Consider the following 27348-nt stretch of genomic DNA (forward strand, 5'->3'; position numbering starts at 1 on the left):
AAAAAATTTCCTACATTGGATTAGCAAAAAAAATAAAATGCAAAATGATATTTGATTGGAAGACGAAAAAAAAAAAAAAAAAACTAAATATATCAGCACTTTTCTCACTTTTTCTCAATAACTTTTCCCAAAACTTTTTCCCAATAAAGAGTAAAAAAAAAAATATTTTAATAGAATAAATAAAAGCAAAGCTAATCGGATGTAGATGCATTTAAAAATTCATTAGGTAAACTAGATAAAAGTAAGTTTTGAGGAACCATTTTGCATAAAAATTTGGCTCCTCCATTATAAATGCTCTTAAAGCGTTTTGAGCTACAACAGGAAAATATTTAGAAAATACGTTTCAATTAGTGCAATGGGTTCTCAAACCCACCCTAGAAGGTGTGATGCTTTCATTCGCTATACGTATTTCCTAAGATCTGTAGCTCTTGATTTCCTAATCCATGCCTTCAATTTCCGAATATCTCATAAACCCTAACCCTAATTTCCTACACGTTAGAGCTTCCCATGACATCCCACTTCAGTTTGTCGTCTAAACTTAAAAAAAGATGAGAAAAAGAGAGAGAGATGTACAGGCGCAAACGCACCTTGTTGCCTAAACTACACATTCCCCGTGATTTGCATTTCCCACAAAACAATCCAGCAAAATACAAAATTATATTGTATAATCAGTCAAGCAAAAGTGACATTTTCTTGCAACTGACATAAATAACAGACTACTACGTGGTTACAACGCAAGAACACTTGGTAAAACAATTGACTAATGCGACATTTTTCACCCACTAATTTACTTCGTTACAAAAACATAAATTATTCTATGCTACATCCAGGAACTTGTCGTCCCTTGACAACCAGGCCAGCTAACATGAGATTCTTATTTCCAAAAACTGTCTACCCAGTCATCATGGCAGAAGCAGAAGCAGCTGTAGCAAATTCTTCAGTCAGAACTAACTTTTGCAATAACAACTTTGTGTGGGTTGGCAAAGATGATCATGCCGCGCTCAAGCAGTCCTCCCAAGTCCCATATTTTGAGCTGAAACTACCTCCGCCACTCTGCTGTGCATGCTCAGAAATAACTGCTCGGGCACAAACATCCCAAGTCCTTGCTATTTGGCCAAGCGACATCGGTTGCGAAAGGCTTCGTAGAGATATGCTGAACCTCGACTTTGCCTTTACTGAAAGATCTTCATACTCCTTACTGTCGAGGCAGAATATCAGACCCAATTTTCTAAATAAGATGTAAAGGATTTCCTAAAATCAAATATCCTTTGTTGGTACTACGAATGGCAGATATTTTCACACCAACTTTGAGGATAAGTACACATTTAACATGAGGACTCAGAATACATAATAAAATGATCAGATTGAGAAAAAAAGTTGACTTATTTCATGAGCCATTTTGTTAGAATGCGCTTTTCCATTCAACACATAGTATCCATATTATCAAACAGCTTGGGGTTTACACCATTACCATTTGGCTGCTAAGGTGGCTGTAAGGAAAATAGTGGAAGAGAAACCTAGCGGAAACTACACTTATTCCTCTCAATCTACTACTCTATTTGCAATGTTCCCCAATCTTTCAATTTGTTTAACCTACCCTACCAATCTGCATATTGGGGGGGGTGTTGGGTGGTGGGGTTGCAATGTCCCACTGTCATTAGGATTTTCTATTAGATCCTAATGGAGGGGTATAATGAACATTTCATGTGATTCAAAGTGAAAAAAATACCCTTCATAAGATATTATTATTATTATTTTTAAAGACATCTAAGACATTTATAAATACCAAAAAAAAGAAGGGAAAATTCAGAGAGAGAAAAAAAAAACCCGAAAAAAGGGCCATGGGTCATAGCAGATCCCTTAAGGGTATAGTTAAAAGTTAAGGGTATAGTTGCATTTTTATAAATTCCATGGGGGCATAATGGTCACTTTGACCAGTTATTCTTCTTCTTCTCATTCAAGGAGGTTGGGGTTCTTCTAGGGAGGAGGGTCACATGATGCGCTTGGCATCTGACTTAACAGAAGGAGATTGCAACCCCAATTATAGATTGGTAGGGTACACTATCCAGATTGAACGATTGGGGGAACATTACAAATTGGGTGGTATATTAAGTGATTACGCATAATTTCCCAAAAAAACCTATAAAGAAAAAATCCCTAGTGTGCATAAAAACCAAGAGATTGAAATATCTGTATAACCAGAACTAGCCCATAGCAGACGTCTGAATTAGTGAACTGGTCACCTAGCCTCTTTGGCATGTACAATTTGGAGTTCAATTGGAAGTAGACTGGGAAGACATGGTAAATCCAGTTAATCCAAGCCAAAAGATTGCAAACCAGATGATTTGACTGATGGAATCCTAAGTTATACATGATTATTGATTTTAGGAGTACCTTTAAGTATCAATAAAAGGAATCTTGCCCAGGAACACAGCCAATAAGCCATAGCAGAAGTATTGCTATGAGTTTCTACAGTAGTACAACTAATGTTAGCCATTTCTAGCTTAGTATAAACTGCTGCATTACCATAAATATCTAAAATAAGTCATTTATTGAAAATTTGCTCCAGGTCACATGACTAGGTGACGTGCAAAACAACCCCTCGAACAGATTGACATCAAGTGCCAGTTTGAAACTATTGGCATATGTCATCATCCTCAAATTATTAACAAACTGAAGAATTCTTTGACTACATCCTATTAAAGAAAAAAAATTCAATAACAGAGTATGGATATCCTGCCACAATTTAAATGAAGTTTTCCAGAAAGCTTTTCAGAAGCTTCCATATCAAATAGAGGCTCTAATTCATTAATGTTAATTTTGTCATAAGGATTGCAAAAGAAGTTATTAAATCTCTTCAGTTAGACCCAAGAAATAATCTTCAAATCTTAACTTTATTGAACCAAAACAGCATATAAAAGAAAGGCATAGTGCACAGTTCCATCACCTGACTTCAACTGGAAACTTGTCTAAGAGTATTGGGGAGCAATTTGGATAATTTGAGGGAACAAGCAATCTTAATGGCTGGATCGGTGACTGCATAGGAGTGAAGTGCATATAAATTCTGAGAAGACATTTATTAGACAAAAATTTACTTCATGTTAGAAGGTCTGAACGCCTACCATTTGTGCAGAAGCGTACTGCGATTTCAAGTTTGGACTCAGAGCCACAGCACTGAAAGAGCACTTGACAATGGTTCCTTCACCCCCTTCAGCAGCAGCCGCAGCAGCAGTTGGGTCGACGTCTTCATCACTGATATCAACAACTGTGTCTATAAGTCCTTGATTTATCTCCCTTATTTCTTCCAAAAGGGCATGATTAACCTGCAACAGGTGCCACGTGATTTATTTATACTGCAGAAGCTGATGTGGGGATTCTGACATTCTAACAAAAATTAAAAGTGCCAAGATGGGGGAATCGGTTTTCTTTTATCTCTATTTTTTGTTTTCAAGGATAAGAAAGAATTTGACTGAGAAAGATAAAGGTTACAACAAAATATCACTTACACCAGCAAATCTGAGGTAGGACATGATTGCCACACAAATTAGCATAGTTCAGGAACAACAAATCTCTTTATGATAAACAGATTCATTTTGCAAGTTCACAACCAAAATCCTGTTGAACGAAACTAGTATCCTTAAATACCTATTTAAGGAGACCCTGCAGTATAACGACCCCCCTCTTCTCTCTCATGGTTATGCATTAAGTCTAGTGGTAAGGAAAGGTGTACACTTTCAAGCTTAATTGGTCACCTCATTTTATTAAGAAAGCATTTAATATCAGATTTATGAGCTAGAAATCCGCACCTGAACTCCCAGTATGCATTTGTTAACCAAAGCTTCACTATTTTGAGTACCCAAATTGATAGTATTAATGTTCAAGAAGTTCCAAACATCTTTGCACCATCGATACTGTGATTTCTTTCAGAAGCATAAATTCACCCTCCATCAGATATAAAAACTCTTTTATTTTATTTTATTTTTTTTTTAATTTTTATCTATTTAAAAGGTTTCCTCGTAGCTTCTTGGAATTTCCTAAAACAACATGCACAAGTGAAGTGGGTGAAATACAACTAGTTGTCAATTGACTTCCTGTGCCAAAAACTACAATCTTTATGAGTTCAACCATTCACTTTGGGCATTAATTTTAGAATGCATCTGCATGTGTAGACTCTCCTATTTCCACTATTTTCTCTCTTTTCTCCCCTTTCTTATGTCAAATCAGGACAAATTTTTTGTAGAAAATAGAACACAAGCAGTTACCAACTTAACAAAATGATCATTTTAATTAAACCATCTAAACTTAGTTTAAATCAAGATTGTTCCATATAAAAACGTTTGAGGTTCAATTTGTAATTAGCAGATATTGTTTTAAAAAAGAAAAGGAAAAAATAAAAAAGAAAGAAACAAATATACCATTCCCTTGAAGAAAAAGCAAACCTGGGTTTAATGTTAATATGGTTAGCAACCAATTAGATCAGTAGAATTTGGCAATTGTAATAAAAACCATTTGAAATTGAATAATAATAAAATATTTATCATGGAAGAAAGAATCCAAATGTGGGGACTCTAAAGACCAATGATCATATTTTGGTATTATTACTAATTTAGTTGTGGGAATAACGATTCACTATCTGGATTCTTTTGTAACGCTCGTGGATTGAGAGGAGGGTGATCCGTTATCACCGCTATTGTTTGTGGTGATTATGAAGGCGTTGAGTTGGGGACTTAAGTTGGACTCTTCGATAGGGTCAAGGAATAATGGAGAGCTATTAGTGTCTAATTTACTGTTTGCTGATAATACTTTGATTTTTTATGAGGCCAATTCTGTACAATGACATTTGCAATGTGGCAAAATCAGAGATAGTTCCTGTTGGTGATGTGGGAAATGTAGAAGTGTTGGTCCGTATTCTTAGTTGTAGAGTATCATCTTTGCCACTAAAGTACTTGGGTTTGGCCATTGGGTGCTTCTTACAAGATTGGGAGGTGGATGTGGTCTTCTCTTTCTTTGAGATGTTGTATTCCCTTAGAGTAGGGCAAGGAGATGTGGATAGAATATGTTGGAGCCCTTCCAAAAGGCACAAGTTTGAAGTGAAGTCATATTATCAAGTGTTAACCAATAAGCACCGAATGTTGCACAGTCAAGCCCCTTAACTCGCATATGTTAATTCCTTAGCATTGTTATTTGTTTATTTTTAAAAAAAAATTTAAAACTTTTTAATTTTTTTTTTTCAGGTTTTAAATAAAGATGCAATTGAATCCAATCCAATTTTGACTCCAATTAAAGAAATTCTGATTTAATCATTTCCTTGATTTGATTAAACTTAACCACATTATTTAAGTCCTCTATTATGATTGGTTAAGCTTAATCATATCTTTTAGGTCTTCTCAAAGCGTGCTTTAAGCCCAAAATCAATGGAATTAATTGCATCTTTATTTAAAACATGAAAACAAGAAAACAACACAAAATCAAACAAATAACAATATTAAGGAATTGATGTGGTCTTTTTCAAAAAAATATCAATAATTATTTACCACTCGCAATAAGATGAATCCTTATAGGATAAGCTATAGAGAGGGTGTCAAACCTCAAGGACTGCAGGAGTGTTGTTATCAAGTTTATACAATGTGCTAATGAGATTTATCCGATTGTGGGGATTTCGTATACGGGTCATAAGCTGCAATTGTTAGCTCTATTGACTTTTTTAGAAGAGGAACGAAGGAATAACGCGATGGTTACCAATCCAAGCAACGGCACCAAGGGCAAGAGGGAGGTTAGGAACTTGGAGTGCTTGGTGAATTATGATGCTAGAAGTATGAGCTCTAGCCGTGGTAATAGAAAGGGGAGGGGTCATGTAGTAGCCTTATGAAGCTAAGCATTCTATCTTGGAATGTGAGAGCGTTGAACAAGAGGGATAAACGTTTGAGGGTGAGTAATATGCTTAGAGACTGAAAGGTAGATATTGTTTGTCTTCAAGAAACCAAATTTCAGGGTGTCTTGCAATATTGTCCGTAGTTTATGGGGGCGGAGTCGTGAATTGGTGCTGTATGGATTCTAGAGGGGCTTCGGGTGGTATCTTGATTATGTGGGATAACAGGGTGGGGGGAAGGTCGATGTTTGTATGGGGGCTTACACCCTAGCGGTGTCTTTCAGGAATAGAAGGCTCCTTTGGGAGGAGTTGGCTGGTGTTATAAGTTGGTGGGACATACCATGGTGTATTGGGGGTGATTTTAATGTCACTCGGTTCCCTAGCGAAAGATCAGGGAGAGCTCATCTAGATTCGGCAATGATGGAATTTTCTGGCTTTATTTCTGAACAAGGGCTAATGGATCTCCCCTTGGTTGGGGGCTCGTTTACTTGGTCGCTATCTAACGATCCCCCTCTGTGGTCAAGGATTGATCGGTTTCTTGTTTTCCCAGCTTTGGAGGCCTAGCTTCCAGGGGTTAGACAAAAGAGGCTTTCTCGCCTTTGCTTTGATGATTTCCCAATCATTCTTGAGTTGGGGGATGTGTCAAAGGGGAAAAAACCATTCAAATTCGAAAATATGTAGTTGAAAGCAGAGGGGTTTGTGGCCCTAGTGAAACAATGGTGGGACTCTTATGTGTTCCACGGTACGCCAAGCTTTGTTCTTGCTTGCAAGCTCAAGGCTTTGAAGATGAATTTGAAGACATGGAATGAGGAGGTGTTTGGCAACATTGGTAGGAATAAGAGGTTGCTTCTTGAAGAGCTCCAGGTGTTAGATGTGAACGAAGAAAGTAGGGCCTTGGATGCGGAGGTGGTTCACGAGTTAGAGAATTGCACCCTTATGGAAGAGGTGAGTTGGAGGCAGAAATCTAGGGTGATGTGGTTGAAGGAAGGTGATAAGTGTACTAAATTCTTTCACTCCATAGCCAACTCTAATAGAAGACACAACTCTATAGATACTCTTATGATTGGAGACAATCCCTCTTCAAACCCGACCGAGATTAATCAGCACATAGTTGAGTTCTATAAAAAACTTTTTACTGAGCAATGCCGTTGGAGGCCTATGGTAGATGGTATTTCCTTTGATTCCATATCGGAGGATGAGGCTAGTTGGTTGGAGAGACACTTTGAAGAGGATGAGGTCAGAAAGGTAGTGTTCAAGATGAATGGCTATAAGGCACCGAGCCCCGATGGGTTTTCAATGGCTTTCTTCCAAACTTGCTAGGAGGTTGTGAGGAGGGATATTATGAAGGTGTTTAGTGTGTTTCATGCAAGAGGGTTGTTCGAGAAGAGCCTTAATGCTTCTTTCATTTCGCTTATTCCGAAGATTCCTAGTGCTATCAATCTCAAAGACTTCCAGCCAATTAGCCTTGTGGGAGGTATCTACAAAATCATAGCCAAGGTTTTAGCAAATAGATTGAAGGTAGTTCTGGATAAGATTATATCTCAGTCGCAAAGTGCTTTTATTAAGGGTAGGTAGGTTTTAGATCCTTTCTTGATTTCTAATGAATGCCTTAATAGTCGGTTGAGATCTGGGGAGCCAGGGATTATTTGCAAAATGGATCTGGAAAAAGCTTATGACCATGTGAATTGGGATTTCTTGTTATATATGCTAAGGAGGTGTGGTTTTGGGGGGATTTGGTGCTCTTGGATAGAACATTACATTTCTTCGGTGCGATTCTCAATTCTGGTCAATGGTTTTCCTAATGGCTTTTTTAGCAGTTCTAGGAAATTAAGACAGGGGGACCCCCTGTCTCTTATGTTGTTTGTTTTTATGATGGAAGCTTTGAGCAGGATGATTTCGGCGGCGGTTAATGGCGGGCTGCTACAAGGCTTCAAGGTCAGTAATACTACATTCTCCCACCTTCTGTTTGCTGATGATACTTTCACTTTTTGCAATGCTATGCCAGCCCAAGTATGCTATTTGCGGAGTCTTTTTTTACTATTTGAAGCTGCCTCCGGTCTGAAGGTTAACTTGGCTAAGTCAGTGTTAATTCCAGTGGGGAATGTGGAGCAAGTGGGCATGTTAGCCGTTATTCTAGGGTGTGAGGTTGCCTCACCGCCAGTAAAGTACCTTGGTATGCTATTGGGGGCCCCTTATAACGTTGGTTGGCTGGTTGGAAAACGTTGTATTTATCGAAGGGTGGCAGGGTCACGCTTATCAAGAGCACTCTCGTTAACTTGCCTACTTATTATTTGTCTCTTTTTCCTATTCCGATTAGCATTGCTAAGCGCATTGAAAAGTTACAGCGTAATTTCTTATGAAGTGGGCTAGGCGAAGAGTTCAAATACCACTTGGTAAAGTGGTCGAAGGTTTGCACTCCGATATAGGAAGGCGGGTTGGGTATTAGAAACTTAATGGTGTTCAATCGCGCCCTGCTAGGGAAATGGTTGTGGTGGATGTGAAGTTTGGAAGTTTATGGGGAGGGTGGTGTTCTATGGAGCCTGGAGGTACTTTTGGGGTGGGGTTATAGAAGAATATTAGGAAAGGTTGGGACACTTTCAAAGGCTTTACGCGTTTTGAGGTGGGGGACGGGACTAGGGTTTGCTTCTGGCATGATTTGTGGTGTGGAGATACGGCTCTTAAGATAGCTTTCCCTGATTTATTTAGTATTGCTTGTGCGAAGGACACCTCAATTGCGGCTCATTTGGAGGTGCTAGGTGGTTCTAATCAGTAAAAGGCTCATGATTGGGAGGTGGATGTTTTTGCCTCTTTTTTCTAGGTGTCACATTCTGCCTGAGTGAGACAAGGGTGTGAAGATAGGTTATGGTAGATTTCCTCCAAAAGAGGCCGTTTCAAGGTCAAACTTCTTTTTGCTTCCTTGGCATGTATTAACACTATTTCAGCTCACAATTATCTCTAAAACAAAAGGCGTGAACTAAAATTGCCAAATTCAAGCCTATACCTATAATGTGTATAAGTGGAGCCTCTTTACATGAACATATTAGAATGTTTGTATTTCACTTATTTATGGGTAAAGCCTCAAAGCAGAGCTTGAGCTTGACTCAATTGTTAAAAAAATAAAAACTTGTATTAGAACTGAGCTTGATTTTAAACAACTTGGATAACCCTTTCTATATTGTCTAGAACATTGTGTGAAAGTTGTTCAAACAATAGGTTGGGCAATTGTGTTAACATTAAACATGTGGGATAGTAGGGGAACAATCAATAATTATTTATGTGAAATTGAAAATAATATAAGGGTAAGCACCAGATATGTTGGTCCATGAAGTTGTTACAAACAAATAGTATAAATGCAATACACGGAGCGTAACTAACCATTAATATCTTCATAGAGGGCCTCTAAACAACCATCAAAGTTGTAGATTTTTAAATACACAACCTTACCTAGTCAGCATTTATCATTTTCATAGTTTTAAAGGTGCAAGTGTAAAACAAGCTACCTTACCCTCCACAAGTGTACATATAAATTTATGTTATATATATATTGCTTCAAGGAGGTATATGTCTCATCCATTATTGTGTTTATGCGATCGAGGCATGCCAAAAGTGTAAGTATGGACTCCTACCAAATTTTCTACACCTACGTGTGTGATTCTCCACCTGAGGTGCACCTCAAAAACACCTTTGTAAAACTATAGTCAACAACTATCATTCATCTTGAAGTAGATACCAAAAGCAGAGATTTATACCTCAATCCTAGGCCTCTTGATACTAGAAGTCGCAGTTGACTCCAAGTCAGATGTCTCTGAACCCATCACCTGCTTGAAACTATCATTCATACTGCCAGCTGAGGAAACGACATTTAGGGGCATAGCACTTGTGTAGCGCCTCATTTTCCTTGTCCCATTGGTTCCATCTTGTGTGATGAAATTTCTTGCTTGGAGGCGACATTTCGTCATGGCAACCAAATCCTCACCAACAGCAGCCCTGGATCCATTACCTGGAGCTGACCCTGCTATTCTATCAATCATGCTCACAACTGAACCAATGTCACTGACAGAGGCACTCAATGCTTTAGGTGACATTGATTTTACCTGAAAATTACAATTACAATTGTATTATTTACAACCAAGATGAAAGGAACCAAAAAGATAAAAGAAAGAGCCATATGAAGTTTTTTCCTGTTTTGTATGAAAAATCATTAAGAACCACAACGATCATGGTGTGACAAAAAAATAAAATAAATTCAACTGACCGCTTTAATTAAACGATCAAGAGGCTGCTCTGTAATGCTTGACTTTGGAGGACCGTTCGTCAAAACGTTACCATGATTGCCGTCTGGACCAGTAAACTCAGCAAGCAAAGGTGAAGCTGATATCCCAGGAGTTCCAATGGCAAGTGATGGGGCTGGTGCTGCCACACCACTTGTCTGTTGATGTCCAATATTTCCAACATTTGAGAGCGGGGAAACACCAGCAATAGGTTTCTCAGAATCCCCAGGCATAGGAGAAGGCGCCAAAGGAGTTGAAGGAGATGGGACTACAAAAGGAGAGTTCACAGATTGCAGCGGTGTTCCAGCTTTTGTGAGAGATGATGCATTTTGCTGGTCAACCTGTGGAGAAGAGTGCTGCGGCATCTGTGGGGACGCCGCCTGAAGGAGTTGGGGTGAAGAAATAGGAAATGAAGCTCCTTGTTTTAACTGTTGATGGGAATAAGCAGAGCGCTGGTTTGCTTGTAGATGTTGCTGAAAGACCCCAGTCTTAACACCCAACCCCTGTCTCATTTTCATTTCATTTACATCATTGATTTGATGAATTTGTGGCATTTGGTGTGTCTGCAACTGTGCAGACAGCTGCTGCTTTGGCTGTTGGTGCAACTGTTGCTGCTGTTGCTGCTGCTGCTGTTGTTGCTGCTGCTGCTGCTGTTGTTGCTGCTGCTGCTGTTGTTGCTGCTGGTGTTGCATTATCTGCTGCTTCTGCAAAAATTGCTGATGCATCTGGCGCTGTTGCATTTGCTTGAATTGTTGAGAATGCAGCATTTGCTGTTCCTGCTGTTGTTTCAGCTGCTGTTGTTGAAGCATATTGGAATTTGATGGAAGAGGATTAATATTTGGCTGTAGCACACTCTGTGATGACAAGGTGTTGACATTTGCCTGTTGGGCAGCATTCACCGGATTTTGTTGTAGAGATCCCATAGCCACCTGCTGCAATGAGCTCAGTCCATTTCCTTGTCCTGAGTCCAAATTGGACCCAGGCTGCAGTGAGTTTATCATGTTTTGCTGTGCTGTTGAAACCCCAGACAAAGATGACAGAGAATTATGCTGCAAGTTTGTCACATTGTTCTGCTGCAAGGTTGCTACTGAACCTTGTAAGTTCATTGATTGCAACTGAGGGTTCATTTGATTTTCATGAGACTGCATTTGAGTAATTTGAGATTGTGGCTGCTGCATAGAGTGCATATGTGGTGGGGGAAGCTGTCCTGGCTGCAGTGAAGAAACAGGCTTCCTTGGCCTATTTGTGTTTATAAAATTCAATATCTGCTTCTCATAAGACCCCAACTTCTCCTTGAAATTGGGTAATATGTTATTTTTAGAAACCTGTAAGAATGTTATAATACGCTCCAACATGGTCCTAAATATTTTCAACTTGTCAAGCTGATCTGACTTTGGTTGTTGTAGAAGAGAATCATGCTGGAGAAACCAATAACAAACATAATAAGAACAAGAACACAGGTAATGGACAAAGATCAAGTTAGAAACTTATCAATAGTTATGGTGGAGGCCACTATCACCATAAGTATGATTGAAAAGCTGACTAATGAGTAAACTCAGTCAATGAATTGCACAAGGAAACGTTTGAAGTTTAAAATACCTGCTGCAATTTAGTAGCAATTTTCTGGTACATTTCATTTATTTCAGGTAAGTACAGCTCCTTCATGGCTTTGATCTGCAATATAATATTAGCAACATAGATTATCAAACTCTTCATTTCTTCAGGTTCCATATAGGAAATTTGCTACATCTACACAATTGTGGATAATATATCACTAGACATTAGTTGTATACATAAATATCAAGCCGCCATTAGGAGTTTACAAGGTATATTCAGATACAGCAACATCCATACATCATCCACAAACACAGTCCTCTCTTGATTTCTTGAGACACCATGCCAACATTAATCAAACCCAAACCGCATTCAGCCAAACTACAAAAATCATCTTTTTCTTTAACATCATGTATAATGCCATGCAAAATACACGGTTCACACTCATGCACAAACAAGAATCCCTGGTTGTCCATTTCTTTTATGCTGAAGCACCCACATCTTTCTTGAATAGGCACACCACCAGACCAACTTGATAGGAAAACCTTACTAAAGTAGATCAAGTTGTCATCTTCAAGAATCTATTTTTCAATTCTTTCCTCTTTGAAATGTCTATATATTCATCAACTTATTAACTTAAAAGAACAATCCAAATATAAAAATTTAGAAAGATAATTTGATTAATTAAGAGTAAATTGAGAAAATAAGCCCATACAAATGTTTGACAACATATCTGAAAACTTTCAAGAAGTTCTATGTGTGCCTTTTGATTTCTTTATAAAATTATTACAGTATCTAGGCTTGATGTAGGACGATATTTATCTTTATTTTCGGTAAAAACGAAAATAAAGAAAATATCAAAAATAATATTGGAGCAGCGCCGCTTGATCAGAATTTTAGCTATTCTCAAACAATGGAAGTACAAAAGGAAAGATTGCCACGATTCCCGCTGATTGTCAATTTTATATTAAGATTTTATTTTATTTTATTAGGACTTTATTTCCTTTCCTTATTAGGATTAGGTTTACTACTACTATAGGATTATGTTTACTTTCCTACTAGGATTAGATTTACTTTCTCTACTAGGATTAGATTTACTTTCTCTACTAGAAGTAGGTTTACTTTCTCTACTAGAAGTAGGTTTACTTTCTCTACAAGTATTTCTCTTCTATAAATAGGCTTGCCTATTATGTAAAACTCAATCAATTGAATTATAATCAAATCAGAGAATTCTCTCTCAAATACTCTGCGGAGTTTTATTTTTTCTTAGCCTGCGGGCTTGTTTTATCTTTTGGGTAGAAGACGAAGACGCTTCTCCTTGCAGAATCAAAGACGCTGCTCTTTGATTAGTTACCTTAGTCTTCCGCTACGTCAGTTGGTATCAGAGCAGGCTTTATCCTGATCATGGCCAATCAGCGCAACGGTGACAAACTTCTCCAACAACGCCGCTTGTAGGGGAGGGGCTCTTTCGAAAGCCAAATTCATGGGGTATCCGAGCCGGCATTATCCGGATTCGATGGCCAACTTATACTACAACAACAACTTCTATAACGACGCCGTTCGTGAGAGGGATGTTGTTTCGAGATCCGACTACCAGCGATACATCAAGCGATCAGAGGCTCCTTGGAGAACCGAATTCCAAGAGCTTAAGCAGACAGCGCAGATGATGCAACAGGAGGTGCGCCAATTGTGGGAGTCGTTTGAACGCAGGCAGATGCGTGCCCATTGGAATCATAGAGACACTCGGGAGTACCGGATGAATAACGATCTCCCTTCATTCGATGGTTATCTTCACATTGACGATTACCTTAACTGGATAATGGAGGTAGAAAGATTCTTTGAGTACATGTGTATTCCGGAAGAAAAGAAGGTGAAGTTGGTGGCTTATAAGCTCAAAGGTGGAGCATCCGCTTGGTGGGAATGGTTGAAGCTCTCTCGATCCAGGGAAGGAAAAAGACCCGTGACATCTTGGCCTAAGATGAAGCGGTTACTCAATGCCCGGTTCCTACCACCAGATGACTATGGGATCCGAAGGGAACCCGTTCAATATCTGTATGTTGACCGATTCCGTGAGGATGACGTAAGCCACTTTCGTCATGTCCATAATCATCTTCATAACTCTCCAAATAGGCCCTTCGCCTATGAAGAGAATTTTAATTATGGTGAAGAAGTTGTGGAAGATGTTAAGTTGGTTGAAGAAGTGGAGTTGCCATCAGAGAAAACATATGTGCAGCCACCATCATTGATTCCAACGACTACATCAATGGAGGAACAGCTACCGCCTCCTCCACCACAAGTGCAACTTCCTCTACCACAGTTACAACCTCCTCCACCACAGATGCAACCTTCTCCACCACAAGTGCAACTTCCTCTACCACAGATGCAACCTACACCACAGGTGCAACTCATCACGATCATCACAAAAATTGACGATTCTTTTGAAGAAAACAATGAAGTTGAAGATGATACCCAAGAAGAAATCGTTGGAGGAATTTTGGTGGAAGTAGACGAAAAGGAAAAATCATGTCTTGATTCTATCTATATAGATTTCTCCAAGTACTTTTCTTCAGAGGAGCCACATGTGCCATGTCCCAAAGAAAACTCGAGGACGAGTTTTTTTCAAGTGGGAGTGTCTGATGTAGGACGATATTTATCTTTATTTTCGGTAAAAACGAAAATAAAGAAAATATCAAAAATAATATTGGAGCAGCGCCGCTTGATCAGAATTTTAGCTATTCTCAAACAATGGAAGTACAAAAGGAAAGATTGCCACGATTCCCGCTGATTGTCAATTTTATATTAAGATTTTATTTTATTTTATTAGGACTTTATTTCCTTTCCTTATTAGGATTAGGTTTACTACTACTATAGGATTATGTTTACTTTCCTACTAGGATTAGATTTACTTTCTCTACTAGGATTAGATTTACTTTCTCTACTAGAAGTAGGTTTACTTTCTCTACTAGAAGTAGGTTTACTTTCTCTACAAGTATTTCTCTTCTATAAATAGGCTTGCCTATTATGTAAAACTCAATCAATTGAATTATAATCAAATCAGAGAATTCTCTCTCAAATACTCTGCGGAGTTTTATTTTTTCTTAGCCTGCGGGCTTGTTTTATCTTTTGGGTAGAAGACGAAGACGCTTCTCCTTGCAGAATCAAAGACGCTGCTCTTTGATTAGTTACCTTAGTCTTCCGCTACGTCAAGGCTTTTGTACTTTTTATCCTAGTTTTCATTCCCAAGCATTAAAATCTGCATAAAGAGAAAATTGTAAAAAAATGTTGCAATTTTGTAGAGACAATTTCTTTCAAAAAGAAATAAGAAATCAAATCGAAAAAGTTGGACACCTTGTTTAGCGGCATCATCCAAACAGCCATACCACCCTTTTTTTTTAACATTCTAAACAAATACCCTGAGATTAAATATTTTACGTGTGTGTTTTTGGAGAGGGGGAAATAGAATACAAAAACAAAAAGTAGTTGACCCAAGTAGGAGGAGCATTATTATGAATTGGGAGAGGGAGGGGGAACCACTTTGATTTCCATAAAGTAATAAATTTTATGTGTTCTGAAGAGGCAACTAAATAAAAGAAAAATAATTAATCTAAGAGGGAGAGACATTATTTTGAATTAGAGGGACAAGACCTTTTTATTTATATTTTTTTTTTTTGAAGTGCCAGGGTGAGCAATTGCCCCTAGCTCTACCAATCTATACAAATCTTAGGACCTAAATATTTGTTGAGTTATTGTACTCCCAAAAAGTAAGAGGAATATTATTGTACTGGAGTGGTGCTGCCTGTGTACGAATAATGGAGAGTCCATTGAGCACTTATTACTTCGTTGTAAGGTTGCAACAGAGATGTTGAGTGTGATTCTTCAGATTTTTGGTGTTGCTTGGGTTATGTCTCACAACGTGAGCAAGTGTTTGGGAAGTTGGAGGGGACAGTTGGGAAACCGGACTGCGTTGCATCTATGGAGGATGGCCCCTTTGTGTTTGATGCGGTGTCTTTGGCGAGAGTGGAATGCCCGAAGCTTTGATGACCGTGAAACTGGTTTGCTCGATTTGAAGAAGTTGGTGCTACTTACCCTGTATACATGGAAAGTGGCATGAACTACTTTGCTTGTTTATACTTTTTTTTGAATTTTTAGATTTATGTTCTTCTTTCTATATGGTTAAGGGTTCTCTTGTATACTTCCTTTGTATTTGAGTTGCGCCCCTCTGTGCTTTAAATGAATATACATTATTTATCAAAAAAAAAAGGACTTTTATATCAATCCTTAGGCCTCTGTTCTGATTGTGTTCTCTCCTATGCACCAAAAGCACTTTTTGTCAAAACGAGCAAGCAGTGAAATCAATCAATCCATTACACGACCTAAAAAAACACTATTGTTTAAAGCACCACTAGATAATTAAAGGGCAACAACTAAAAAAAAATCTATTTCATGGGTATGCCTCGTAGGGTGAGCGAGTTGTTAGTGAATTGGATGAGAGAATTGGGCACCATACTCTTTTGAAAATGTGGAAGTTGGCTCCTTTGAGTTTAATGTCGTATATTTGGAGAGAGCAAAACACAAGGAGCTTTGAAGATCATGAGACAGTGATGTTAGAGTTGAAGAATATTGTATCCTCATACATGAAGAGTGGTATGGAATAGTTTGTCTGTTTCTAATTTTTGGAATTTTGTTTTTGTTTTCTACACTTGGTGTTCTCTTACATACTTTCTGTGAACTAGGGTTGTGGCTCTTTGCACTTTTAATGAACTTGCATCCCTTAAAAAAAAAATAAATAGATGTATCGTCTCATGAGTAAAAAAAAATACATTCTAGATTGATAGAACATAGGTCCTTATCAACAAGAAAGTTCCATCGTATCCATTTCTTCTTCTTTTCTTTTTAATTCTGGTAGGTCCTTTTAGACATGAAAGTCCCTCCAAGTCCAATACAGACCTGATCTTTCACTATCTTTCATATTTTATGATCTTTTCAGAGCTAAACCCTACTTTTGCTAATCAAAAGGTACCAACTACAAATCATCTCTCTCTCTCTCTCTCTCTCTCTCTCTCATTCTTCCAAAATTAGCATTAGATTCTTCACTAAGAAAGCTAAAATACAATTATGAATAGTCAACATAAACCAAAACCAGTCAAACTTTCAAATAGTTTTTTTTATTGGAGCTTAACAAGAATGGTTTAGCTGATTGTCATTAGCATTGCAGACTACCATCTGAATTCCAATTTCAGTGCCATGTTCATATGTGCAGCACTATTATCCTCTCTCTCTCTCTCTCATTCTTCCAAAATTAGCATTAGATTCTTCACTAAGAAAGCTAAAATACAATTATGAATAGTCCACATAAACCAAAACCAGTCCAACTTTCAAATAGTTTTTTTAATTGGAGCTTAACAAGAATGGTTTAGCTGATTGTCATTAGCATCGCAGACTACCATCTGAATTCCAATTTCAGTGCCATGTTCATATGTGCAGCACTATTATCCTCACTAATGCAAGACCATATACACCATTATAGCATCAGATTAATGAGTATTTTGACTCTTTATCTTCATTTTCTTTTGTTCTAAAAGTATGATTAATAGCACTTTTCTCAGGATGGTAAAAATTCCATAAGCTTCAACAATGTCCTTTTTCTGAAAAAAATCTTTCCTTTGAAAAAAAAGAAAGAGTTCACATTCTCTACAGCTAAGATAATTCTTCGAATACTATAAAGATGGGAAGTTTTGTTCTCTATTCAATATTCCATATCTATATAGTTTTAAAATTGTTATGTCCTTTAATGGGACCTTTCTTTCTATACATTCTATGTACTAGGATTGCGCCCATTTCCACTTTTCAATGAATTAATTATTTATCAAAAAAATTAATTGTTATGTCCTGTTGTTCGGCAACTATAACATTGCAATTAAGCCCAAAATTCACCTAGACCCAAATCCAACAATCCCCACAAGAAACTTTTCCTCCAAAAATCTACAGGTGAATTTCATAAGTCATCTCATATTACCTTTTGATAAACCTCCTCTTGCCAATCGCCCCCATTTGCATGTCCTGTCTGAGCCGTGGAATCTAGAGACGCTACAAAGATATCAATGTGTTAATATGAGCACATGAATGAATAGCCACTTAGAAGGGAAATAATTTAGAGAAGGCCAGCTAAGACAACACTAGACTAGTGAAAAAGAAATTGATAAGACATACATTTGATATCAAAGAATCTTCATTCCGAAATATCATGTCCAAATAAAATAACAACTCTTATGTAAACATGTGAAGTAAAAATAGGGCATCCCAGGATTAAAGGTGAATTACTTTACACACTCTCTGCACGCTAAATTATCAAGACTCTTCATCTAGTTTCAATTGATCCACTGTGCATCGCTCATTGAACATAAAATTTCTTATCCATAGCTTGCTTTCACCTTAGAGTTCAATATAACATTCATTGGCTACTGTGGATAGGAATTTGATCTCTCATTTTTATGTATGAGGAAATCAGGTTGGGATAAGGATGGATTTAGACCTCTCATTTGGCTTGTCTCAGCACAACCCAGGTGAACTAAAACCAAGCAGGTAAAGGCAACTTGAGGGCTATGCCCTCAGGAGGGTTGAGGCACCATCAGTGACCATGAGCACAATCTATTGGTTAAACCTTTTTTTTCTTTAACTAATCGAGATATTATTAAAAAAGTGTAAAGGCGCAACCCAAGTACATAGGAGTAATCTATCGGTTAACCTTGCTATAGTATATTGCAAAGTTTTAATATGCGAAATTAGCTTATTTATTCTTTGATTCTTTTACCAAAACACCTAAAAAAGGGAAAAACACACACACACACAACCGGTCTAGTGTGCCTTTTTGAGTCTTTCCGGATGCCCTTGGACCTAGAGAAAATTTTGAAACAATAAATCTAAGCTGGCCAGTCAACAAGCCAGAATCAGAAAATTGACAGCATGACAAGAATCAAATATATATGTTCCAAAGTTAAACAATTACCCAATTTTGATATAACCGTTAGGAAAAAGACAATTTCTGATACACTCATATGCTTTTCATTAAAAAAATCCTTGATAAATATTATAAATCCCCTACCATACAAAGCAAACAAGAAATTGATGAGGAAAGCAATGGTTGCCAAAAGAAAAGATTATCAAATCTCTCTCTCTCTCTCTCTCTCTCTCTCTCTCTCTCTTGGTAAGGATCAAATCTCAAATTAATAACTGTAAATTATCAGTGTTACAGATTTACATATGATGATTAAACCACTACAGAATTCATTCACTTCGAAGGCATGGGTAACTAAGGGGCTGTCAGTGGCTTGAGAAACAAAAACTCAAAAGGCGATCATGGGTACAGAGATGAAAGTGGTAACTACTGTGGCAACGACCATGATGTGGTGGTAGCAGTGAAGACCCCACCCATGGCAAAGACTATGGAGATGGTTGTGGTGGGATCAATAACAATGACATTGACAACAAAACTTGCAGCAGGACATATAAATACATAAAGAGTGGTGGTTAAGGTGGTGCTGGCGGAGGGCAGTACATTTTCACCAAGTCTTTTTTACCTAGACGTGGGATTTTGAACCAAGAAAGTTCTAGAGTAGCATAAAATGAATGCATCCTTCAATCATTCCCAAAACTTCCAGGTATTACATAAGTACTTACAGCAAAAAGTTCCATTTTGAACCACAAATCTACTAAACAAATGCAAATTTACATCAAAAACATGATCAACCACAATGCATTTTGAAATATAAACCAGGCACAGTTGGAAAGTAGGGCAGCAAAAAAAGGGGGAAAGAGAGAGATAGAGAGAGAAGCAAAAAGAAATGTGTAAAATTTCAGGCTGATAGTCTTGCAAGAGGAATGTATGATAAACTAAATAACAAAATCACCAAACAGAAAAAGTGCTCTGGGAACAGGTAAGAAAACTGCATAGTCGCAATGACATACTTGATGATGTCTCTGGAAGAGCTCTTTGATATAACTGCTTTTGCTGATCAATTACATTCTGTGGTTGAAGCAAGGAACCTGATGCTTGAAGCCTTTGTAATGGATTTGACTGCTGTTGCAACTGAATCTGAGACATCAATTGCTGCTGTTGCTGCTGTGGTGGCTGTGGCTGTGATTGTGACAGCTGCCCTTGAGTTGGTAACAGATTAGATGCACTCTGTTGTGATTGTTGCTGCACTGGAACCTTGGACTGTTGTAGCATGTGTACTGGGTGCTGAGTAGTTTGCATACTTGAGTTAACAGACTGAGTTCCAAGCAACTGTTGCTGCTGCTGCTGTAACCCAGAAACATTACTCTGAGAGCCCAGCTGTTGCTGATGCATATTAGAGAGGTTATTTTGCTGAGCCATTAACTGTTGTTGCTGCTGCTGCTGTTGCATGTTTTGAAGATTATTCTGCTGGCCAAGCAGCCTCTGTTGCTGCTGTTGCATGTCCCCAACACTGTTCTGTTGTGCAATTAGTTGGTTCTGTTGCATATTTGTAGCATTTGACTGTTGCCCTATCAGCTGCTGCTGCTGCTGCTGCTGCTGCTGCTGCTGTTGTGGAGGCAATATTGGCAGCTGCTGCATCGATGTTTGCTGTTGATGAATAACAGCAGCCTGTTGTGGCTGTTGTTGTTGCTGCTGTTGTTGTTGTTGCTGTTGTTGTTGCTGTTGCTGTTGCTGTTGCTGTTGCCTGAGTTGAGAATGCTGCTGAAGCATGGACTGTGTTGCTTGTTGAATAGATGGCTGCTGATTCTGCTGAAGACCAGAGAGAGGAGACGATTGCATCACGGATGATGTTTGCATGACTGATTGTTGAGAAGATTGCAATTGATTGGGTTGTAATAGATTTTGCTGCTGCTGTTGTTGTTGTTGCTGGATGTGAGATTGGAGGAGTGAGTGTGGGATATTTCCCTGCTGGAGCTTCTGCTTTAAAAGCTGCTGTTGTAACTGCTGCTGCTGGTAAACATACTGCTGTGAATTTTGTGGCTGTTGTTGCTGCAAAGGAGCAACTTGTTGCCTTCCTTGCATTTGCCGCGGATTATTTGCAAACATATTGGAAGGCACCCCTTGCCCCATTGAATTCCCCCCTGAATTTTGTGAAATACCAGATATATTCTGCACGTTGGTATTCTGGCCAACAACATTTGACATAGGAGTCTGGTTTAAACCAGAGACAGGAGGGAGTGCAGATGGTAAACTGGCACTGCTTTGGACTCCAGCAGTGGCAATGCTATTCTGAATGTTCTGGGATAACAGTTGTTGGCGTGTTTGAGACTGACTAGTCGACAATTGGATAGGAAGTGATTGCCCTTGGTTGTGAACTTGGGATGGCATACCCATCAACCCTATTCAATGTGAAACAAAATAAAAAATAAAAAAAGACACCAAGTTAGAGAAAAAAATTGAAGGAAAATGGTGGGTTGGGGGGATGAACAGAGAACATGCATAGGCAACTTTATTCCTTGTATCACAAATTCAACAACTCATTTCTTTTTGATAACCTGTTTAAACGGTATAGCCACCCAACAAATGCTACACATACATATTCAACTCCATGTAGTATCTGCCTTCTCCCCAATATCATCCCCCCCCTCTTCATATTGGCAATACTACAGGATGTTTAAAAAAAAAAGGAAGACAATCTTTAGACCTTTCAGAAGAATTGCATCCTTGTTCAAAATGATAAAGTCACATAAACATAACTATGTATACGTACAATTTTATGTCTATATACGTACCTATGCAAGTAATGTTTGTATGCATATAATGTGTGAATGTTTGGAAATATCCATTTGCCAGTGTCAAAAGCACGAAATTAGAGAGAGAAACAGGATGGATACTAAATATGTAAGTAAAATCATGCACAATGCTCTATATACCTGGATCTGGGGCGTTAATGCTAGTGCCAGCAGCATTGGATGGCAAAGAACTGGCTATAGGATTCTGAGACTTAGTTTCCATTGTAAGCATCTTCAGAGATATTTTTCGTAGATAATCTGACTGAAATGAGGGATCAACAAAAACAAAATTAAAATCTCATGGCACTATAAGATGCAAAAGAGAAAAAGAAGTATCATGATATTATCTATTCTACAAGTACACATGCAAGGGAATGTACATATACATCATGAAAATTATGGGAGCATTATGATGGAAGTACCTGGCTTGTGGCAGCAGTATAAATCTTTTCCTCAAACCTTATGGCTATTTTCTTGAGTTCATGTAAACCCTCTTGGCCAGAAACGGGAAGATGCCTCTTCAATGTGTCCATTCTATAAACATAAGATGTACTCTTAATAAATACCAGCCATACAGGGATCCAAATTGGTAAACTATGCTGACAGTGCATGACTTAAGCCACAAAAACGCCAAGAGAAGCTATAAATACAATTTCATGAAATTTAAAATGAATACAGAACAAGAAACATATACTTTTTCCAGGGAAACAAAATAGAAGCAGCAGCATGACTTTTTAAGCTTCACCATCTGGAAGTCACAAAGTTGGAACTCCGATATATGTTCTCTAAACTTTATTTTTCAGTTTAGAAGTCCCAAAGAAAATATAAATCATTCACAAAGGCCAGAAAACCTACACCGCTAATATTCAGTTACATTGTAGGAAGACCAAGATTTTTTTTTTTTGAGGGGGGGGGGGGGGGGGAGGGGGAGGGGGTAAGTAAGACCAATATAACTTGAGATTACAGTGTTCCAATCATTAGTCACATGACAGTACACCTTGCTTTCACATGATAGACCCCCAAGTGTTCCTGAGCAAATTCTATTCCCAATTCTTTTGTTTCTAATTTCTGATATAGTATTAGCCATTGCTGTCCAAACTCCTATGCCAGACACCTTGTTTTCACATAGTTATCTACCACTTTAAAATTAAAGTCATATTTGTCATTCTTATATTTTTAGATGCATTTTTACAAACTTCCAAGGATTTTCTCCCCAAGAGTATTCTTTTTTTTTTTTTTTCCTTCGCGTGATGATCATCTTGACCAAAACTTAAGCAACTACCTACCCTTTTAAGATGATACCACATAACTTCACATGAATAGCTCCACATGAGGAGGTTTTTGGCAATGTAGAATGGAGGAAGAGATCCTTATGGAGGGCTTTAGATGTTGAAGAGAGTATGAAGAAGGCAGAAATTGATAGTAATTTAGAAAGATCCACTCTCATGGAGGTGGTGAGTATGAGGCAAAAATCTATGATCTTGTGGCTTAGGGAATGTGACAAGTGCACGCATTTTTTCACACAATGGCTAACTCTAACAAAAGAAGGAACACCATTGACTCTTTGTTGATTGATAGTACTAGTTCTACCAACCGATCAGAGATCAATGAGCACAGTGTCCAGTTTTATAGAAGTTGTTTACCAAGCTGTTAAGTAGGAGGCATGTCATGGATGGTCTTTCCTTTGATTCTATTGATGAGGTTTTTTCACACAATGGCTAACTCTAATAGAAGAAGGAACACCATTGACTCTTTGTTGATTGATAGTGCTATTTCTACCAACCGATCAGAGATCAACGTTCAGAGTGTCCAGTTTTATAAAAGTTGTTTACCAAACTGTTAAGATTCGATTGATGAGGTTGTGGCTAGATGGTTAGAGAGAGATTTTGAGAAAAAGGAGGTGCGGGAGATTGTGAAAACAATAAATGATGATACGGCACCAGGCCCTAATGGTTACTCTATGGTGTTCATCCAAGTTTGTTGGGTTGTTTTGAACGACGACATCATGAAGGTCTTTGTGAGTTCCATGCTAGTGGTAAGTTCAAGAGAGGCCTTAATCCTCCGTTCCTCGCCCTCATTTCAAAGACTCTAGGGGCTTCGATTCCAAGGATTTTCGCCCGATCAATCTAGTGGGTAGCATCCACAAGATGATAGCTAAGACTCTTGCGAGCAAGCTTAAGATGATGCTGGAGAAGATTATTTCTAAGTCACAAAATGCATTCATCCGAGGTAGGTAGATTCTAGATCCTATTCTTATTGCCAATGAATGCCTTGATAACATATTGAGATCTGGAGAACCAGGGGATATTTGTAAAATGACTAAGAAAAAGCTTATGATCATGTTAATTGGGATTTCTTGCTGTACACGGTGAGAAGATACGGCTTTGAGGGGAAATAGTGCTCATAGATAGCACATTGTATTTCCTTAGTGCAGTTCCCGGTTTTGGTGAATGGCTCTCTCACAGGCTTCTTTAGTAGCTCTTATGGCTTGAGGCAAAGGGATCCTTTGTCTTCTCCTTTCCTGTTAGTCATAGTGATGGAGGCGTTGGGTAAGATGATTTCAGCTATAGTGAGTGGACGTTTGTTGTCTGGTTTTTCTATGGGGACATGGACTGATATCTCCCATCTTCTGTTTGTAAACAATACTTTACTTTTCTGTGCGGCCGACCCAAATCATCTACACAATTTACGAATTTTATTCTTACTATTTGAAGTCGTGTCGAGTTTGAAGACGAACTTAGCCAATTCGGAATTGGTTCTTGTGGGATATGTTGATAATGCAACTGGGTTGGCTGGGATTCTAGGTTGTGGGGTTGCGTCACTGCCCTTGAAGTATCTTGGTCTTCCGTTGGGGGCTTCCTATAAGTTCCCCCAACGAATTTTATTCTTATTATTTGAAGTCGTGTCAGGTTGAAGACGACCTTAGCCAATTCGGAATTGGTTGTTGTGGGATATGTTGATAATGCAACTGGGTGGGCTGGGATTTTGGGTTGTGGGGTTGCGTCCCTACTCTTGAAGTATCTTGGTCTTCTGTTGGGGGCTTCCTATAAGGCTGAACATATATGTGGCGGTGTTATTGAGAAGATAGAACATTGGTTGGCTAGTTGAAAAGTGTAGTATTTGTCTAAGGGTGGTAGGATTAACCTTATTAAGAGCACCCTATCCAACTCACCTATGTACTTCATGTCCCTATTTCCTCTCCCTACAAGTGTTGCAAACAATGTTGAGAAGCTCCAACATGATTTCTTATGGAGTGGGCTAGGTGAAAAGTTTAAATATCACTTGGTGAGTTGGCCAAAGGTGTGTACATCAATCTCTGAGAGAGGGTTGGGGATTAGGAACTTGTTGAGGTTCAATCATGATCTCTTAGGTAAATGGCTTTGGCACTACGGGTTTGAGAGAAAGGCTTGATGGGAAATGGTTGTGGACTCTAAATATAGAAGCTCATGGGGAGGGTGGTGTTTTAGTGAGCCTGTTAGGGCGTATAGAGGTTAGAGGAAGTTTTGTGGTCATACCGGATTTGAGGTAGAAGATGGCTCCAAGGTTAGATTATGGTATGATCTTTGGTGTGGAGATATGACCATTAATGATTGCCTTTCCTTTTTTTTTTTTTTTTTTTTTTTTTTGGCTAGCGCAAAGGATGTTTATATTGCAGTACACATGGAATTTTCTGGAGGTGCTATTCAATGATACGTGAGCTTTGCTAGAGCAGCTCATGATTGAAAGGTAGATGCCTTTGCTTCATTCTTCAAGGTGCTGTATTTAGCAAGAAAAAGACAGGAAGGGGAAGACAAGTTCTGGTGGGTCCATTCCAAAAGAAGGTGGTATGATGTTAAATCTTTCTACAATGTCATGGGTTGTAATGATGGCTTCCGTTTTCCTTGGAAGAGTGTTTGGCGGACTAAGTTTCTGTCGAGAGTGGCCTTTTTTGTGTGGTCAGCGGCCCTAGGAAAGATTCTTACCATGGATAATCTCCAAAAGCAACGTGTCATTGAGGTTGATAGGTTTTTATATGCAAAAGGGATAGGGAGTCCATAGATCATCTTCTTCTTCATTGTGAGGTTGCTTGTGCCATTTGGAATGTTTTCTTCAGTCGGTTTGGATTGTCTTGAGTTATACCTAGACAAGTAATTGATTTGTACTCTTGTTGGTGGACCGTCAGCAACACTCGGAGTGCTACTGTAAGAAAGATGGTGTGTCTTCATGCCTTTTGTGGTGTCTATGGAGGGAAAGGAATGATAAAAGTTTTGAGGACCACGAGAGGACTTTGGAAGAGATTAAATCTTTATTTTTCAACACTTCGTATCTTTAGACAGATGCTTATGTTTCTCCTACTATGATAGTTATCATGATTTTCTTATTCTTTTTACCCCTACTAGTTCGATGGCTTTTTTTGTATACTTCTTGTGTACATGAAGCGACTTACGCTTTTAATGATGTCTCGATTACTTATCCCACAAAAAAAAAACACCACTTTACCGTTTAAATGTTCATATACAAATATAGCTTGTTAAACATCAAACATGCACATACATTACAAAGCCTACATGTGTTTTGGCTCCTCCAGAACCAACAACGCCTAAATTAAAAAACCAAGCTTCCACTTAATTCTTCTCCATTTAATATTGCAAAAACTCAAATCTCAAGCTTACCACATGCCTTTGCTCTTTTTTAAAAATAAAAAATAAAAAAATTGGAGTAAAACATTGTTTATGTTGTAAAAAGCTACTACAAGAACACACTTCTATCGAGCATACTAGAGAGAGACGAGTCCAACCGGCAAGCCAGGGAAACTGACCCTAACAGAAATAATTACATCTTAATTCAGTCACAAAAGGAAGTCAAAACGATGAAGGTAAAAAGTTGGTCAAACGAAAAAAAACACGAGAAACAAGAAACCAAGCATAAAGCAATTATAAACCAAGAAACCAAGCATAAACCAAGAAACCAAGCAATATCCAATAACATCGAGAGCGCAATCACTGTACTTGTAACTGTATAACGCGGCATACACGGAACCTTACAGCTAGAGATTAGAAACTATTTCTAGTTTTGATCATATATAAAACCGAAACTCTCAAATCAAACACAATCCGTATATATATCAGGAAAGCGCAAAATATAATTTTATTTTATTCGTTAAGAAGCGAGAGAGAGAGAGAGAGAGAGAGAGAGAGAGAGAGAGAGAAATCACATTTTGTTCACAATTCTTTGACGAGAATCGGGCGGCAATTGGTTCCTCCAATCGCCGGTGTCCATGGTGGGTTCTCCTCCGCCTCCGGTGCCTCCTGCTCCTGGTCCTCCTCCTCCCCCAACGGGGGCTTGACTCGGATTGGGCCTCCAATTATTGGTATCCATTGAATTTCTCCAAATAATATCAACTTATAAGCGAATAGCTCTTACCACCGTTAAACTCAAATCCAAATCGCTCAAACTAGAAAGAAGCGGATAGCTATGAACCCCCGATTATGATTCTTCATAATCTGGACCCAAATTTTGAGAGAGAGAGAGGGTGATCGTAGCATCGTAGCTCCGGATAGAGTTTAATTGGGAAGGGAAGGGAATATATGTGGGATATATTGGGGGAGGACTTTACATGTAGGGTCTGTTTGCCCGCACAGAGAGGGAAAAAAAAAAAAAAAAACGCAATTTTATAATGCCGAAGCATCAAAAATAATAAAATAATTTCTGTCATTACTCAAAAATAATTTTCATCTTATTCTTGTAACGCTTTTTTTAATAAAAAGTAAAAAATTATCTCAAAAGACATTAAAAAATATAATTATGTTGTTTTAAAATATATTTTCAAATTAAAAACAAAAACAAGAAAACGTCTCAAAAAATTTAACAAGCATAAATATACTTCTTTTTTATAGGTAAAGTTAATAAGAAATTTTATAAAGAGTA

At 38.3% G+C, this 27348-nt stretch overlaps 2 protein-coding genes across 4 annotated transcripts; one reads left to right on the forward strand and one right to left on the reverse strand.

Annotated features, from left to right (window-relative positions):
• Positions 1 to 642: 642 nt before the first annotated feature.
• NRB4 (mediator of RNA polymerase II transcription subunit 15a-like protein) lies at positions 643 to 27016 on the reverse strand. Of its 3 annotated transcripts, none has more exons than XM_059601799.2 (11): positions 26636 to 27016; positions 21864 to 21975; positions 21583 to 21703; positions 19660 to 21048; positions 17711 to 17772; positions 11740 to 11814; positions 10125 to 11558; positions 9619 to 9963; positions 3123 to 3323; positions 2948 to 3036; positions 643 to 1228 (listed from the first exon to the last, which is right to left on the reverse strand). In XM_059601799.2, exons 1-11 carry the CDS (start codon positions 26797 to 26799, stop codon positions 991 to 993), a joined length of 4230 nt encoding a protein of 1409 aa, XP_059457782.2. In that variant the 5' UTR covers positions 26800 to 27016; the 3' UTR covers positions 643 to 990. The 3 variants fall into 3 exon arrangements, with proteins under 3 accessions (XP_059457782.2, XP_059457781.2, XP_059457783.2); XM_059601798.2 differs by having other exon boundaries at positions 17711 to 17781; XM_059601800.2 differs by having other exon boundaries at positions 643 to 1198; positions 17711 to 17781; positions 26636 to 27015.
• On the forward strand, positions 11857 to 15732 carry LOC148585046 (uncharacterized). The gene is made up of 2 exons (XM_088517224.1): positions 11857 to 14325; positions 15552 to 15732. Exons 1-2 carry the CDS (start codon positions 13178 to 13180, stop codon positions 15730 to 15732), a joined length of 1329 nt encoding a protein of 442 aa, XP_088373350.1. The 5' UTR covers positions 11857 to 13177.
• Positions 27017 to 27348: the final 332 nt, after the last annotated feature.

The sequence above is a fragment of the Corylus avellana genome, chromosome 6 (assembly GCF_965113065.1).
Source record: "Corylus avellana chromosome 6, dhCorAvel1.hap1.2, whole genome shotgun sequence".
In the NCBI taxonomy this organism is placed as follows: domain Eukaryota; kingdom Viridiplantae; phylum Streptophyta; class Magnoliopsida; order Fagales; family Betulaceae; genus Corylus; species Corylus avellana.

What these genes read in the sequence shown, in the direction of transcription:
- NRB4 (XM_059601798.2), bottom strand. Translation starts at nt 26,799, where the DNA reads ATGGATACCAATAATTGGAGGCCCAATCCGAGTCAAGCCCCCGTTGGG. An exon ending in TCTTCCAGAGACATCATCAA is followed by an intron (nt 17,782 to 19,659) that starts GTATGTCATTGC and finishes ATATCTTTGTAG; the next exon opens with CGTCTCTAGATTCCACGGCT. An exon ending in TTGATCGTTTAATTAAAGCG is followed by an intron (nt 9,964 to 10,124) that starts GTCAGTTGAATT and finishes TGTAATTTTCAG; the next exon opens with GTAAAATCAATGTCACCTAA.
- LOC148585046 (XM_088517224.1), top strand. Translation starts at nt 13,178, where the DNA reads ATGGGGTATCCGAGCCGGCATTATCCGGATTCGATGGCCAACTTATAC. An exon ending in AGTTTTTTTCAAGTGGGAGT is followed by an intron (nt 14,326 to 15,551) that starts GTCTGATGTAGG and finishes AGGTTGCAACAG; the next exon opens with AGATGTTGAGTGTGATTCTT.